Source organism: Asterias rubens, chromosome 2 (assembly GCF_902459465.1).
Source record: "Asterias rubens chromosome 2, eAstRub1.3, whole genome shotgun sequence".
Taxonomy (NCBI): domain Eukaryota; kingdom Metazoa; phylum Echinodermata; class Asteroidea; order Forcipulatida; family Asteriidae; genus Asterias; species Asterias rubens.
In genome coordinates this window covers 19,173,876-19,190,528 of record NC_047063.1, presented here as the reverse complement: position 1 = coordinate 19,190,528, position 16,653 = coordinate 19,173,876, and the positions used below count along the sequence as shown (strand labels likewise).

The following is a 16,653-nucleotide window of genomic DNA, read 5'->3' as shown; positions in this document are numbered from 1 at the left end:
GCGCAGACACACTGCGCAAATCATACTACAAAGCGCAATACGGGAATGCCGAGTTTTTCAAAGTATCCCATTACGTGAATGCGCAGCGCAAACTCGTTTTGATGATGCAAACAGGATCTAACTAGCTCTCCACATAGATATACTTCCGAGAAATGCTTGACGTTTCTGCACGTGGGCTGGGTGGTATTGCGTAAAAAGGAAGGGTAAGTTGCCTCGTCTCGTCCTGCTTTACGATACGACAAGTGGTTGTTCCTGTTACACAAGTGTTATTAATTAATTGTTAGAACTACTATCTATTTTGGCACTCTATTTTTCGTCATTGAAAAAATATATCTGTCTGATTCAACCTGCACTATGACTATTCTGCCTATTCTGTATTCATAATTAATATAAAGGTTATTGCCCAACCATGGCCCAACTCTAAATAATTAATATGGGGGTATTTTTATTGGTAGGTCCATGGAGGAAGGAAGTACCCATGGCCATGTGTCATTTTATACAAATATTGACTGCTTTGACTTGAGTGCTATGGTTCAAACTACCACTCTCGAGGTGATCCCCGGAGCGTTCTATTTGGAAAAGTTTCCGTATGGCGCCACCACTTTTTCATTCGAAATAAAATAATATAGTATCTAATTTACCTGATTGATGTATCCCTTTTTGTAAAAATGAGTGAAAAAGTGGTGGCGCCATACGGAAAGTTATCCTTCTATTTTCCCAAGGCGCAGCCGAGGGAAAATGGAATGGTCCAGGGATCACCGCGGGTGGGGGAGTTGTAGTTTACTTTTAACCATATAATACATAAAACATGTAGCACGAGTTAAGCAGTCAAAATTTGTTTTATAACACCCCAACAAGGGTTCAACTGGAACTTGACCTGGGAGACTAAAGACCCCCCTTGCACCACAAGTAATCCGAATCATCACTGTGATCAAAAGTGATACATTCTAATTCTAACTATTTGATTCAAATAGTTAGAATTAGACTGTATCACTTGCAATCACAAGGTTGAAAGTTCAAATCACAATTTCTTGATTTGTGCAATTCATAATCATCTATCGACGATAATTACTTGTATGTGAGAGATTAGCTGCTGCCAGTTTGGCGCTTATTTTCCTTTTGGGTGTTTGCTGAGTTCCCTTGATTGGAATATCATCTAAACAAACGATATACCATTTCCTCCTTTTTGGGAGGGGTCTTTAAAGTTTTTATGATTAAATGAATAAGGTTAAAATGTAGAGTCAGTAACTGGTTACTGATGGGACCATGGAGGTAGAATGCTGGGACAATGCTCTCCTTTCAAGTACTGATGTTATGCGACATCAGATTTTGATCCGTAGTAATTTTTTCAAATTTGTATTCTCTGTAGATTTTCCTGTAATTTGACATCTGGTCACCATGGGAATTTTGTTTTTAAAGAATAAACCAATAGTGAATGAATGAATGAATGATTGAATGTCAATGAATGATAAAAATAACAGTCTCAATCTATCTTTCTGGGTGCAAATGCAGTTAGCCTACAAGTATTATATTAATTTATGCTATTTTTTATTTGATTGTATTCAGTGCAGGTCTGACCCTGACACATCAATTGACCAGCAATGGGGAAGACAACCAGGAAAGCAACTCGAGTGGGACATCTGGAAGATCAAGTTCCCAAAAAGCTTAAAGCTTGCCTTAAGCCAGAAAGGTCTAAAAAGGTTGGGGGGAAATCCTTCCCTGTTGCGGATCCAACTGAAGGGAGGAAATCCAAACGAGAATTGCAAGGAATCATGGTGAAATGGGAACGTCGCAGGCTGGCTTCTTCAAAGACAGAAACAAAGTCTTCTGGAAAAGTTAAAGACGGCTTGTTACGAAAGGGTTCCAGTAAGAAGAAGAAGAAAAAGTCGAGACTTCTCTCCTCTCAGCCTGAGATAGTGACATCTTCAAACACTACAGATCCATCCAAGGAGTGTATTTGGGAAGTAGACCCATCCTCCTCAAGTGACAATGGTGTTAAGACTGCCACAAAATGCGGGAGAAGGAACCCTACCTCGGAGGCTGTATCAAAATTTGGTGGTGCATCGGTTCATGATTCGCCTTGCATTACCATCGTTGATCTCGCCCCAGGCTTTAGATTTGGCACTCACCAAGCGGTTAGTCTACCCTTGACAGTGGGCCATGTCGCTAAGGGTAAAAAACAGAAAGCTTCTGGTAAGAGTAGTACTGACATAGCAGTTCTTAAGAACCCAGCTGGTAAAAGACAAAGTAATCTCAACGATGGAAGTGACGATGACAACAAATTTGAAAATGGAATGTCAGATGGGAAATTCCATTCACAGCTTAGGCCAATGGACAGTGTGTTTGTTGTAGAACTCGGTACTTCTGATCGTACTAGTACCACCAAAGTTGCACAGTCAGTTGTAACAAATGTCCAAATGAAATCTATCAAAGAGTTGTGTCACGGTAAAGGAGAGTTTTCATCTTTGAGGCAGATTCAGAATGAATTCCAAAGAGAGGAAACTTCGCCTGATGGAGGAGAGTCAGAAGTTGTGATTCCCACAGAGAAGTCAAGAAAACGTAAAAAAAGAAAATCTTCCGCTGGGAAAAGGGGAAAGGGAGAAGATTGTGGTAGCGTAGACTCTCCAAGAAGTGAAGATGCAGTTAAAGAGAAAGCTAATCAATATATTGCAGGAGTAACAACAAGTGACAAAAAGTCCAAAAAGTCATCTCGTGGACTCCCAGATGAGCCGAAAGAGAACTGTAGCAAACCTGAAGGGTCTGGCCTTCAGAGAAATGAAGATGAAATCAACATTGAAGATCTTGAGTCTGCTGCCCCAAGTGATGAAGCAGGGAAAAGGAAGACCAAAAGGAGAAAAAAGTCACATGAAGCAAGTTCTGTCAAAGATGAAACATTGGACAAAACACCCCAGGAAGAAACTACTAAAGAAGGTAGCCTCGGCAAAGAAATCCATCTGGAGGAAGAGGTACTCGACCCGATTGAGGTGGATGAAGGAGCTCCTGAAGAAACAGACAGTCCTTTGCAAGATGATGACGAAACGCCATCTGAAACGGATTTAGATCTGACTATGGAAAATAGCGGAGAATCTTCAGACAATATCGTCTCATCTGAGACTCCCTTGGATGGGGAAGAACTTCAGGATGTCAGTCCAAGTGTCGAAAGAGACAATAGTTCCTACAGGTGATTATTACATCTTTTTAAGAGACTCTGTCAATCGCTTAACTGTCACCGGTGTCAATCTATTGAGTTTGAACGATAACATGTATTTGGAATAGGGTTGTGCGTTTTCGGGAAATTTTGAAATAGATTTAAACTTTTTACGGTTAAATGGTTCACCAATTAAATGACCAAACTCTAGCTTGAAAACCCTCTTGATTTCAAACTCTTCTCTCAAAATACATCACTTGAGGTCTGTTGAGGTTTGCACTGAGATTATTTATTAATTAATTTCGATACTCGGGGAGTTAGGCCTACTAGAAGAAGACGAAGAAAATGTATGTTTATAAATTCTTGACTAATTCTTTAATCAACTTATTTTTCAGAATCATTAAGCTTAGAAACAGCGACCAGTGCCTCGCCTTGCTCTCTTGTTCAAGTCAGCTTGCGTTCCATGGTAGGGTGCTCGTTCGTTCCATTCACGGTTCAGTCACCGTGTTGGGATTTCCCATATCAGCAAGTCGGGAGTACTACCCTCTTTACTCTCCAAGCAGCTCCTGTGCACTGTGCCTAGAGACTGCATCAGGAGGCAGGACCTACCAGCTCGGTAGCCCCACTACGCTCCTCCAGGACGTGGAAGCATTTCTTAGGGAAGAGGATGAGCCTGCAATAGAACAGACGCTCCAGGGACAGGAAGGTTTTGTTGTTGCTCTAATTCTCAAGACGATGCCAGAGGACACTTCTGTCGATTACGTTGAGCGCTTTCCAGGTTTCAAGAATATTTTCAGTTCACCTGAAAATAGAGAGGTGTGGTTTTTACTTTGATTGTCAAACCCCATTTCAAATTGAGCAACTTCGGCTACGGATATTTCTGTTGGCTCCAACAACAATGTTGAAGAATGGGACTTTTTGTTGTTCTAGCCATAGCCATTGCTGCAGATTGGCCTAAAATTCTGGTGTATACCCAAAAGTCGAACAGAAAAAGATGGGTATAGGACATGTGTTGGTACAGTACAGGACATTGGTTGCTATGGGTATATTAAAAAATACGAGCATAGGAAATTGTTTGCTTCAGGTAGTGACTGGCTTGAAACCAATCACAAAGATGTTAATACTGTTTCACCGTTCCTTGCTAGTTTAGGAGTTAGTCATCTTACTGCAAAATTTTATTGAAAGTTTACGAATTAAAGACACTGGACACTATTGGTAATTGTCAAAGACCAGCTTTGAGACCTCAAAATTTAATTCTGAGGTCTCAAAATCAAATTCATGGAAAACTGCATCACTTTAGAGGGAGCTACATGTAGTTCTATACTATCAACCTTTCTTCATTACTTGTTACCAAGTAAGGTTTTATGCCAATAATTAGTTTAAGTACAGTACCTTTTAACAGTCTCTCTTTCCTTTCCTGTTTCTCCGCAGTGTTTTCAAGAAGATGTCGACCAAGCATCAAGCCTTGAAGCAGCCAGAGCTGTTGGTTTTCAGCCTCTAACCCCAGGGACTCCTCACTCTACTTTCAGCCCCCTTCCTGGCTACCAGACTGTCATCCAGGCAATCCAACGATGGCAGAGTCATGCACCAGATGTCCCACCGGTCGTTTTAATCTGCGGCTGGAAGAATTCAGGAAAGTCGACTCTCTGCCGTTACCTCTCCAACTCTCTAATAGCCAGGTACTCCCACTGATGTTGTTGAATCTTGTTTATTCATTTATTTTATTACACATCCAACAGCACAATTATGATGAAACAAGAATCAAGAAACACTTGGTTTTAGAAGTGGCAGGAAAACCTCAAAAGGGGAAACCCTTTCAGTCGGGTAGAGACGGAAAACCCAATCCACATGCAAGGCTCTGGTCTGATTTCATTTGGGATTCGAACTGGGGTGTGAGGTGGGATTCAAAACGAGGGGTCCACAGAGGTGAATGGCAGGGAAAGAAACCACTAAGTCAACCTGATCCCCTGTTAACTCAGAACAGAAAGCAAACAAGCCTTTTTGTCTCTACCTGGTGAATCTTGTTTCAATACAGGCATTTTGCATTGCAGAGTGCCATTCACGGATTTCCTAGGAGAGACCATTTTTTGCACTGTAGACTCGAACAAAAAGCAAGGCTTTTGTCTCGACCTGGTGAACCTTGTTTCAACACGGGCAATATGCATTGCAGAGCGCTCTGTACAGATTTCCTAGGAGTGGCCATTTTTGCATTGTATCATGGGAAAATGATTGACATGGTGTTTTTTGGGTTTAAACTGGAAATTTGATCCTTTTTAAAATCAAAATCAATGTGAACATCTTGTTTAAAAAAAATATGTTTTTGTTATAATTATTTCTTTTGATCATTGCAGGTTGGAAAGTGTTTGTTACCTGGAATTTGACGTGGGCCAGACAGAATTTACACCTCCCGGGATGTTGTCTTTGCAGCGTATTACTGAGCCTGTCTTAGGTAGGTTTGGAGTCAGGGTTAAAGAGCACCGGACACCTTTGGTGATTGTCAAAGACCAGTCTTCTCACTTGGTGCGCCTCAACATATGCACAAAATATCAAACCTGTTAAAATTTGAACTCAATCGGTCGTCGAAGTTGCGAGATGATAATGGAAGAAATAAACACCCTTGTCACCATCTGGGGCACCATCTTTTTTTCTGATTAACATCGGGCAAGTGATGGTGCTTGAAGTTCACCAAATCTCCACTGGACCACAGATCGGTTTCACAAAGAGTTAGGACTAGTCCTAACTTAGGACTATATTAAAAACGTAAGGCTAGTGCGAATTTAGGACGAGTAACTTGTCCTGTCTCGAGATCTGACTAGTCTTAACTCTTTGTGAAATACTGAAAGTACTGAAATACTTTTTACAAAAAAAATCAAATATTATGGAGCTACAGGTCACAGATTTGTATGTGTCGTGATATTTCAAAAAAACAAATTTAAGAAAATATCATCATGGCTCTAAAATACATTGTTGGTGTTTTTTCTTCTCCAAACAGGGCCACCTTTCACTCACTCAAGGGCAGCTGAGAGGTGAGTTGACTTTGCAACAAGTAATACTTAACATTAATTGTAAAGGTATAGGTCGTCTTCTAGCCTGTTTCACTCCTCTGCAGGAGGAAAGCCCCTTCGCCAATTCTCCATCTCACTCTATCCTGCGCTGTCTGTTGCCAAGCAATGCCCATGTATGTACTTAGTTAACCCTCCATCTGCTGTTTTTGTTGCCCTCTTCACGACCCCTATATCACTCATCACAACAAGTCGATGTTCTTGAAAACTTCTTCCAGGTCTGCTGTGAAGAGCTTTAGGATTTATTAGTATTAGGATGTTTTGGTTTTAAACTTGGCCAGACTGCTTAATCCTGGATATGATGAAAAGACGCTACTGAGAGTCTTTCCTTTTCACTCTCGTGTGTCAATTGCGGTATGGGTAGGCGTGTTGGCACGGAATGCGGGTGCTAAAAATGCACAACACAATAGATGCATACAATACTCACCGTAACATCTACAGATTGATTCGTGCCTGTCGGGAACATGTCGCAGAAGTGGGCATTTTCTACTCTTTTGACTGTAGATTTTTTTTCTGACGGCAACTGATGCCAATTGTTTTAAGGTCGTAAACAATCAGCGAACGATATGTTCTCGAGGGTCTTAGATCAGGCACAACACCATCCTTAAAAGTCAGTCACCGATGATTGTTGTGTCATTGCAAGATGGACCTGAGGGCAACTCTACACTATCAAGAGACAGAATTCCAATCAGTTCCCACAGACACGTATAGCAAGGAATGAAACCACTAAGATAACAGCCCAATTTGAACATACAAAGATTTTGTTTGTAATCTCTGTTATAGTCTTAGAAACTTGTTTTTGTTTTTTTCCCTGTTTGAAGGATGTGTTTCTACGGCGATGTTCATGTTCATGCGAATCCGGACTCCTATCTCAAGATATGCAAGTATCTGATGCAGGAGTACCAGACTAATCACAGACACCAGCCTCTCATCATCAATACAATGGGATGGATGCAAGGTACAAGACCATTGTCTAATACAAAAAAAAAAAATCAAGGGTGGTTCAGCATTGATAAGTATTCTTATTGCATAAGAGTCCCAAAACTAACGAAAAAGTGTCTTAAAATCGCATCCCCTGGCTGCTGATGCCAAGTTTGTTTCTTAAATTTGGGCAAGATTCTTGCTACATGGTAGCTAATAGTCTTGGTGCAAGACGTTTCTCGTTTCCTTTTCACGCACACCGCGGCCAATTCACCGACAGCGCGCGCAACGACTCACCTGACTTATAGTCCACTCACCGCCCCGGAAAAACGTCTTGGTCCATTTGCATGTTTGAGTTATGTGACCTCACATACATATTCAACGTGTGGGTCAACAAAATACTACGCACGCGCACAACTGGAAACAGACAAGCGGGCCAGCCTGGTAACTTGCATGCACCCATGTCGAGTAAAAGCCTCGCTGCATCATGCTACGGCGGGAACCCGGGGAAATACACACCATGTGCGTTTTGTTGCGCATGCAAAGGTGATCACTGATCTTTATGTTATTATTAATTAGAGATCAGCGGTTGCGATCTATTGTTAGAGGGAAGAAATTGTCAGTCAATGAAAAAATACTATAACAATATTGCTGACCGCATCAGCAAGACTCGAGGAGTCAAGTGTTTTATTTGCAGATGAGAAAACTTGTAACTTGCCTGGGTATATTTGCACATTATTTCAAAAACAAAGAAAGATATCCTGCATGGCTATCGGGACTTAACTATAAAGCACAGTTTTGGGCGAAGAGATCACAATCGTTCGCCAAAATTGTCCTCCATTAAATGTCATGTCTACTTGTGGCCAAGTGCGTGGGCAAAGGATGTCTGACATGTACATGTACCTTCTTGTACACATGCACACAGTACACAACCGAATGACAACGTGGTGTTGTGGCTGGGCTTCTTATCTTCGCGAAGAAGTGTCAAATTACTCATAGGCTTAGATAGTTAATGGTGGTCGACCACCGGTTGATTTTGACCAAGCTGTAGTATGATACGGAAGTTTCATATGTACATTGTGTTATTTTTTTCTGCATAATAAGTACTTTCAGGCACTTTGACCCTACAATTATTTTTACCTACAAAGTTACCCTTTGGACTAAGACTAAAGATGCTAGAAAATCCCATGTTCGTGTACATCGATCTATTTTTGTTAGCTCTGTTGCTAAACATCCTCGTTCATAACATTCCCCTCAATTAATTGCACTTACAAAAATTCTCAAAATCTTCCCCCAAAAAGTATTTTTAGGGCAAACTAAAATTCTCCGACGTTCAGCAACAATCATGTTTACAAAAATTAAATATAGATGAACGTAATTATACAAGCCCTACACACCAACTAACATACGAGGAAGCCTGGCTGTTTCTGGTTGCGTTGCACCGAAGACGTACAGATACCAGACTGTGGGAAATTATGCTGATACTGCTACGTCAGAGTTATGCAGGCCTAGCGCAGCATGGCATGGTTGGAATGTGCTCGGAATTATCCGAGCGATCAGTAAACGGACCAAGACGTTTCTCCGGGGCGGTGAGTGGATGAGTCGGTGCGCGCGCTGTCGGTGAATTGGCCGCGGTGTGCGTGAAAAGGAAACGAGAAACGTCTTGCACCAAGACTAGGTAGCTAAGGGTTGTATGGCTTCTGATTGGCGCCCCCTGAACAAATATATTGACTGTGGGGAGACCACCAACATAGGGCCGGATATCTCAGTTGGTAGAGCGCCAGTTCGTTAAAGGGAAGGTTCATGTTTGGTAATTGTCAAAGACCAGTCTTCTCACTTGGTGTATCCCAACATAAGCATAAAATAACAAGCCTGTGAAAATTTGAGCTAAATTGGTTATCAAAGTTGCGAGAAAATTATGAGAGAAAAAACACCCTTGTTGGAAGAATTTGTGTGCTGTCAGATAGGAATAAAAGACTTCGAGCTAGAAGTCTTTTATTATTTTAGTGAGAAATTACCTCTTTCTCAAAATCTGTGCTATTTCAGAGGGAGCCATTCTCACAATGTTTTATACTATCAACGGCTCTCCAATGCCCGTTACCAAGTCAGTTTTTAAGTTAATATTTGTTTTTAGTAATTACCAAACGTGTACCTTCCCTTTAATCCAGAGGTCGTTGGTTCAAGTCTCGCTCCACTAAATTGTTCTTTGTTCAAACTCAAAACTGTATATAAAACTTACCAAGTCAGTTTCCCTTTTGGTTTATTACTTGACATTTTAAAAGAAAATGATAAGTTTCAATCTGAAAGCAAAAAATATTACAGACAGTGTAAGTGTTGCACACATCTTCCTAAACCAAGTTGGTCCTAACCATATTGAGTTCTACGTTTGTGAATCAGAGCTTATATCGAATGCTGCCATTGAAAATGAAACAAATTAATGACCTTGTGACCTTTAACCTCACACCTTTTTTCTAGGACTCGGTCTTCAGCTGTTAGTAGATATCATTCACATGACTCAACCTACTCATATTGTCCAGCTGTGGTCTCCTGCTCAACCCCGTGTCATCCAACGTATCACGCAGACATTTCTTGAACATACGTCAGGCTGGCTGCACCAATCAGAAGAAGGGAATGGCACTATGATGACGCAGTTTCCTGAAGTACTGGAGATTGACGTTCCAAGCATTGCTGACAAAGGATGGTAGGTTTATATTCTGGAGACAATATTGTAAAGCTGCTAAGCACACACAAAATTGGCTAAGCACAGAAATGTTTTGCATGGCAAAAATGAGTTACCATTCAAAAATACACTGTAATGGCACATGACTGGAAGCCTGCTAAATTTTGCTTGGCAAACAGGTTTTAAAAACAACCTGCAAAGGATAAGCTTTTCTTTTTCTTGACTTGAGAAATCAGATTCAGAAACATTTTCTGGAAGGTGGCAGCCTTTCAGACTGAAACATTATTTTAGCATGAACGAATCCACTTAAATTAGCCCCCCTGGGAAAGACTAGTAGATTCAAAATCTGAGTCCACTACCAGTCTATGCATTTTATTTGCAAGCTATTGGCAGGGATTTGTTTTCTTTTTTTCTCAAATATAACTTGGTTAATCACAAAACCTTTCTGATAAACATTCTGATAAATTTATACAATACCTTTCATAATTCCTTTTGTAATTGTTGACATTTTCAATAATTTCATTGTTTTTCTGTGTATTGATTTGTAAGAGTAGTTTGGAACAGCCAGGTCCTTATTGTATTTAACTTTTCCTATTCCTTTTATTTGATTCATCCGCTATCTTCATGAATTTTTTGATACTCAATTTATTTGCGTTGTTTGCATCCATGAAGTTTTTTTTTACTGTTTTGTTATTAATTCTTCGTTTATGACTCCTTCTTAGAACTCTTTTGAGTTTTTTGTAGTTTAACCTAGTGTTTTAAAGGCAGTGGACACTATTGGTAATTACTCAAAATAATTATCATCATAAAACCTTTCTTGATTATGAGTAATGGGGAGAGGTTGATGGTATAAAACATTGTGAGAAACAGCTCCCTCTGAAGTGGCGTAGTTTTCGAGAAAGAAGTAATTTTGCACGAATTTGATTTCGAGACCTCAAGTTTAGAGTTTGAGGTCTCGAAATCAAGCATCAGAAAGCACACAACTTCGTAACACAAGGGTTTTTTTCTTTCATTATTATCTCGCAAATTCGATGACCAATTGAGCTCAAATTTTCACAGGTTTGTTATTTTATGCATATGTTGAGATACACCAACTGTGCAGACTAGTCTTTAGCAATTACCAATAGTGTCCACTGTCTTTAAGCCGGTTCATGAAGTTCCTGTAACTGTTTACAGCTGTTTATATTAAAAGGCATGTTTAATTGGCTTCTTGTTTTATATCTTTATATCTGAAAAGCGCCTTGAGCGTCTTTTTAGGCAGATTTTTTGCATTCTATTAATAATGTTTATAATAAATACCCAAACTGCATGGTGTATATGTAGCTTTTAATTTTTCTTTTAAGATTGCATTTTTTCCCTTTTTTTTCTTTCACAAACAGTGCCAAGTTCAAGGCCTCTGACCATCGCACCATGGCCCTCTTAGCTGGTCTTAGTAAACTGCAGCCCTCGCCGCTGCCACAAACCCCTGTCGTGCTGTCTGCCTTGATCCCGTTGGTGTTGCCGTGGAGATGTGTCGCTGTTCACGTCACCAATGGCCATGTTCCACTGAAGCAGATCATGTATGCTTTGAATGGGAGCGTTGTTGGCTTATGCCAAGCAGATCCTTCAGAGGTAAAAACAAAATGGTCTCAGAAATCTTCTTTAAAATCCTGTCATGAGCCCTGTGTACTCCTGCAGGTGTCACAAGTTTGTCTCCCATGGATTCACAGTGAAATGAGGATGTCTGTTGGTATGTGTTTATACTAGTTTTGGTATGATCCGCCTGGGCGGAATGGTTATCCGCCCCGGCAAAATAGTAATTCGCCTGGGCGGATTACTACTCGGCCCGTGAGGAATAGTGGGGCCCGATTTTTGTTTCAGTTTGTCCTATATTCACTTCCGTAGAAGGCACTTAGTAAAGAGTATTTATTTTACCCTTAACAAATGTGTGATAAGTGCCTTCCTGACAAATCAAGTCATATTTGTTTTTGTATTTTGATTCTTTGTTAATCATCTTTTGCAGATGTGTGTTGTGTTGAAAGATCACCCAAAAGTGTTCAAGTCCACTCCAGTGTGCCAGTGTCATGGACTGGGTAAGAACTCATCTATCACTGTCCCCCATCTGTGTGTCTGACTTTATTATATTTCTGCACTATGAAGATTAGGAGATTATAAAGAACCCATCAATACTGCAATGTGTGGCGATCTTATTTTTTTTTCAATTTGATTATCTTTGTTGTACATAAATGATATTCAAATGTTGAGTTTGAGTGAGATTAATATCTTACAAGTCTGCTGAATATCAAAGTTTACTTACTTACCATAAATAGATAAGTCTTCTCTTTTAGTGCTCGTCCAACTAACTTTGTTTTGTGGTATTTTCTCATTTTCTGGTATTGGAAAAGAGGATCTGGTCCTGTAAAAATTCTAAGCAACAAGCCTTAAGCGCGGTTCAGACTTCCTGCGAATGTGAATGCGAAGCGAATGTTGTAGTCACAAATTCGCATCATACAGCTCTGCTCAACTCACTTGCGAATATCGCTGCCAAAGGAGAGTTGTGAAGTCAAATTTCACTTCATATTTGCTTTGCATGAAGTATGAACCGGGCTTCATGTTCGTGTGGATTTCCTCCCGTTGGCCAGATGGTGTGGTGGGGGAGGCAAGCTAAACAACTTGTCTAGGGAGGAGCGTAGTCTGTAATTTCATTTGTCTATATTTATTTTGTGTGCATAACCACTTTTTTTTCTCTCTTTTTATTCTTTACACTGTTACAGTGTTTTGTTCCCCCTTGTATAGGATTGACTGAGGGTGTTTGCTTTTTAAAATTTTATTTTTGTAATTTCATACTGCTATTGTTAAGAGTTGTCTTTTAGATTTAGTTTTGTCTTTTAAAGCTGTACTGTATGTTTTTTTGTATGTAATTTTGATAAGTATTTTGTTTTTTAATTTGGATGGAATTTTTGTTGTAATTTACGCCTCGAAAAATGAGGGCACACTAGAAGTGTAATAATTAGTTACTGTTGTTATTACCAGGAGGGGACTCTTGAACAAACTTCTAAAACAAATGATGAATCATTACTTTTAGTATTATTTTCATTTTAACCCACTTATTTAATTGTTTTCTTCCACCATGTCAATGTTAGGAATAATCCGAGGAATCGACCCCGTGCAGAAAGTCTTCTACATTCTAGCGGCAATTTCCAAGGATGCATTGCCAGAGGTCAATGCCCTTTTCAGGGGAGCCCTGTCTTTGCCTCAACCGCTTCTGACGCAGGTAAGGGCTGCCAGGAGTCAAGAAAATTCAGAAAGTTTGGCCATGTATAAAGTAGCGGCTACAGCTGCCAAACAGAAATGAGTTACCAGCCAAAGTTTTATGTGATAAACATAGCTTGGAGTGGTTCCCACTAGTTGTTGTTGCAAAAAGAATTTTGATGTAGACCTCTTGCATATTAAAGCAATGTTCTTTGCAGCACACCTTCATGAAATTAGTTTAAACATACCTCAGACAGTTTTGCTATTCCTGTTGGTGGAGAGCGCGTCACGTGGGCGTGTATAAACCTTTGTTTATGACCAGTAAAAAGTGTTGAAACATGGGCGTGACACGCGAGCTTGCACCTGTGATTGTAAAACAGTTTCTTCATTCCTATTGGTCGAGAGCAACAGCTGAAACAGTTGTGCCACATCACGCGATACGCGCGACGCGCACAGCATTCCCTTATAAGGAGTTGTTTACCCGAGGGCCTTACCATTTCATAGCGCGAGGGGTGTTGTGTTGTAAGAAATTATTGAAATATTACAATTTTTGCATTTATTTTACTTTTTGACCAAAAAGTGTTGATGTTTTTTGACCGAAAAGGTATTTATGAATGGGAATCAAAGTGTGTTGAATCGGTTTTCAACTAGTGGTTTAAACCCAACGAGCGAGGCCTTGTTAAGAACCAGGCCTCGTTGGGTTTCAACCACTAGTTGAAAACCTCTTCACCACACATTGATTCCCTTATTTAAAGCAGTTCCTCATGGGTTTGTGGTATGAAAAACCAGGGGATTAAAACAAATATTTCCCCGCAAAAGAAACTTGATGCTACTGTTAAACTAAGAGCTGTTACACGTAAAAACGTTACAGTTTACCAGATTCAGCTGACAGTCATCACAATAATCTTTGTTGTGCCATTTTTGAGTCAATGTCCCTATGTGTTTTTACAGTGTAGTGCACATTTTAGATGTTCCTGCGTGTTCACACGCTTACCTGTTGACTCACGAAATGGTGAGCTGTGCACAGTCACCCTCTATGATGTGCATGCAAGGATTCAGTAGAAGAAAGTGAAAAGTTTACCTTTCTTGGATGTGCGGTTCATTTTTTCCCTCAATTTGTTTTCTCTCTTATAGGGACAACGTATAGCAGATGTTCCTTACGTCTCTCGTGAGTTCTCCTCAGTCATCATCGGCTCTGGAGCCATCAAAGTACGCCGGAATATCAAACAAAGAGGCCGTTGAGATCCAAGTGGAGTAGACTGTCAATATGGAGCAGCCATCTTTCTTTTCTTTTCTTTTCTTTTCTTTTTTCAATCATTCAAATTAGTGTATATCGGTAACCCAAATGAGGCTGGCAGTATAGTCGGACCCCTTTTGGTTTGGGTAATGGTGGTTATTGTAGTCTTGGTTACTAGGAAAAGATTGTGGCCATGTGGTTTAAGTCTTGTTACTGTGTCCAACCCAAACCTCTTCAATAATTATTGTCTCTCTTTATGTCTCTCGTCACTTTCTAGTGAGTGAGGCATAGTCCAATAACCATTATTTCTTTTTTCTTTTCTTGTTTTTTTTTCCCGTGGGATGGTCTGTTGAAATTAGCACTTGGCTATCCCAATGGGATATTATACTTGTTTTTTTCATGGGGAACTCCAAAAAATTCAAAAAAAAGGGGGTGCTGTACTTTCAGGCTGATCTCTATTATATTGAAATGTTGGTTTTTGTAGAGTGTTGGTTCGGGTCCCAATCAAGGCACTTGAGGAAGTATGCCCAAATATGGGGGCAAAGGGTACCACCTTCTTAATGTTCCCAAACTTTAACACGCTATTTTAAACTATTCCTCTTGCACAAGAACTCCCCTAAAATTTCTCAACAAAATTCCCGAAACTTTAAGCTCACAAAGTTCTGAAAGCTACCATGATGTCTAATAGAACTTAAACATTCCTATCGAAGGAATAAACTACAAAGTAAAAATTAAAGTCTTGAAGGCAAATTAAACCTTTGGTTTTTGGAACCGGTCGATTGTTTTAAATCCTTAATAAATGTAGATGTATACAATAAAACTAACCTGTGAAAATTTCATTACAAAAGGTGGGCTTGTTGTTGAGATTTTGCCGGAAATCCGGAGTGCATATGGCCATATACAGGAAAATTATTTCACATTATGATTTTCGGGCATCAAAACTGATTATTATTATTACTTTTTACTAATAACCACATCACTTTGAAGTGAAATGTTTCTCAAAATGCTTTATACTATCAAAAGCTGCTGTAGGCCCATGGTTTTATTGCTATTAATTTTAATTTTTTTAACCGAAATAATACCTTCCCAGGCCTGTATGCTTCGTTTTTGAAATGGCAAGGGCACCAAGGCATTTTCATCTTGAAAGGGGCACCCTATTTCAAGGGCACTGAGGCATTGACCAGGGGGCATGGAGGCAATCGACCTGCAGTTGCCTCTTTGAAGACAAAAAATACAAGCAGTCGAAATATAATTGGTGAACAGTTCCAGTGTTGGTTCCAGAAAGTCATCCTTGATCCACATATTGTTATGGTTTTTAATATTGTGCATCATTGGTTTAATGATAAAATAAATTATATGAAAATTGTTTGCCTATAAATTTGTCCAGTCTTCTTACTTGCTGTATCTCAACATATGCATAAAATAACAAACCCGTGAAAATTTGAGCTTGATTGGTCGTCGGAAAGAAAAATGAAAGAAAGAAAAAATCACCCTTGTCACACGAAGTTGTGTGCTTTCTGATGCTTGATTTCAAGACCTCAAATTCTAAACTTGAGGTCTCGAAATCAAATTCGTAGAAAATTACTTCTCTCGAAAACTGCTCCACTTCAGAGGGAGCTGTTTCTCACAATGTTTTGTACGACCAACCTCTCCCCATTACTCGTTACAAAGTCAGGGTTTCTGCTAATAATTATTTTGAGTAATTACCAATAGTGTCCACTGCCTTTAAACGCCCATAAGCTGCTTAATGTTGAAAGTCATGAAACTGCAATAATTGCACTGCCCTTGGAATGGCATGTGAAGACACAGATTCGGTGTAATGTGTAATAACCAGTTGGAGGTAGATTAGAGGACGAGCATGTAAATGATATGTAAAAGGGTACACCCAACTAAATAAATTCCTACAGTAAACATTGCAAAATACTAAATGTTCAACAAAAATACTTCAAATATTTCTAAAAGTCTACTTGCTCCTTTAAACTTGTATAGCTGCTCAATTTGACAATGGTTGTCCCTTAAGGCCTGTCGAATTATTTTCTCTCCACATAAAAACACCCAGGTTGCGTGAATTTCAAAAAACATTCTTAACACCTCATGGCAAATAGGACCATTTTTCAGCACATAGGTCATCCAGAATTAGTTGGAAGTCAACAACCCTGGATCACATTCACACAACTTTTACTGTACCCCATTTTTATTTGGCTCTCGAAAACATACCGCTTCAAGTAATAAGCCACAAGGAAAACTGATAAGATATTTTTGTTTAAAAAGTTTAGGGTTGAATATAGAAGAATTGACGGGAGCGGGACTTGAATCTGCCGGTGTGGAGGAGATTCTCTGTCCAGCAGGTGCCACGGCGAAAACTAGGAACACA

The 16,653-nt window shown here is 39.7% G+C and overlaps 1 protein-coding gene across 2 annotated transcripts; it reads left to right on the top strand.

Annotated features, from left to right (window-relative positions):
• Positions 1–120: 120 nt before the first annotated feature.
• LOC117306954 (polynucleotide 5'-hydroxyl-kinase NOL9-like) lies at positions 121–15,282 on the top strand. 2 transcript variants are annotated; one of them, XM_033791554.1, is made up of 12 exons: positions 121–203; positions 1,567–3,181; positions 3,544–3,964; positions 4,580–4,827; positions 5,500–5,597; positions 6,141–6,174; positions 7,032–7,168; positions 9,607–9,832; positions 11,191–11,422; positions 11,814–11,883; positions 12,934–13,064; positions 14,177–15,282. In XM_033791554.1, exons 2-12 carry the CDS (start codon positions 1,602–1,604, stop codon positions 14,282–14,284), a joined length of 3,285 nt encoding a protein of 1,094 aa, XP_033647445.1. In that variant the 5' UTR covers positions 121–203; positions 1,567–1,601; the 3' UTR covers positions 14,285–15,282. The 2 variants fall into 2 exon arrangements, with proteins under 2 accessions (XP_033647445.1, XP_033647446.1); XM_033791555.1 differs by having other exon boundaries at positions 133–203; positions 1,572–3,181.
• Positions 15,283–16,653: the final 1,371 nt, after the last annotated feature.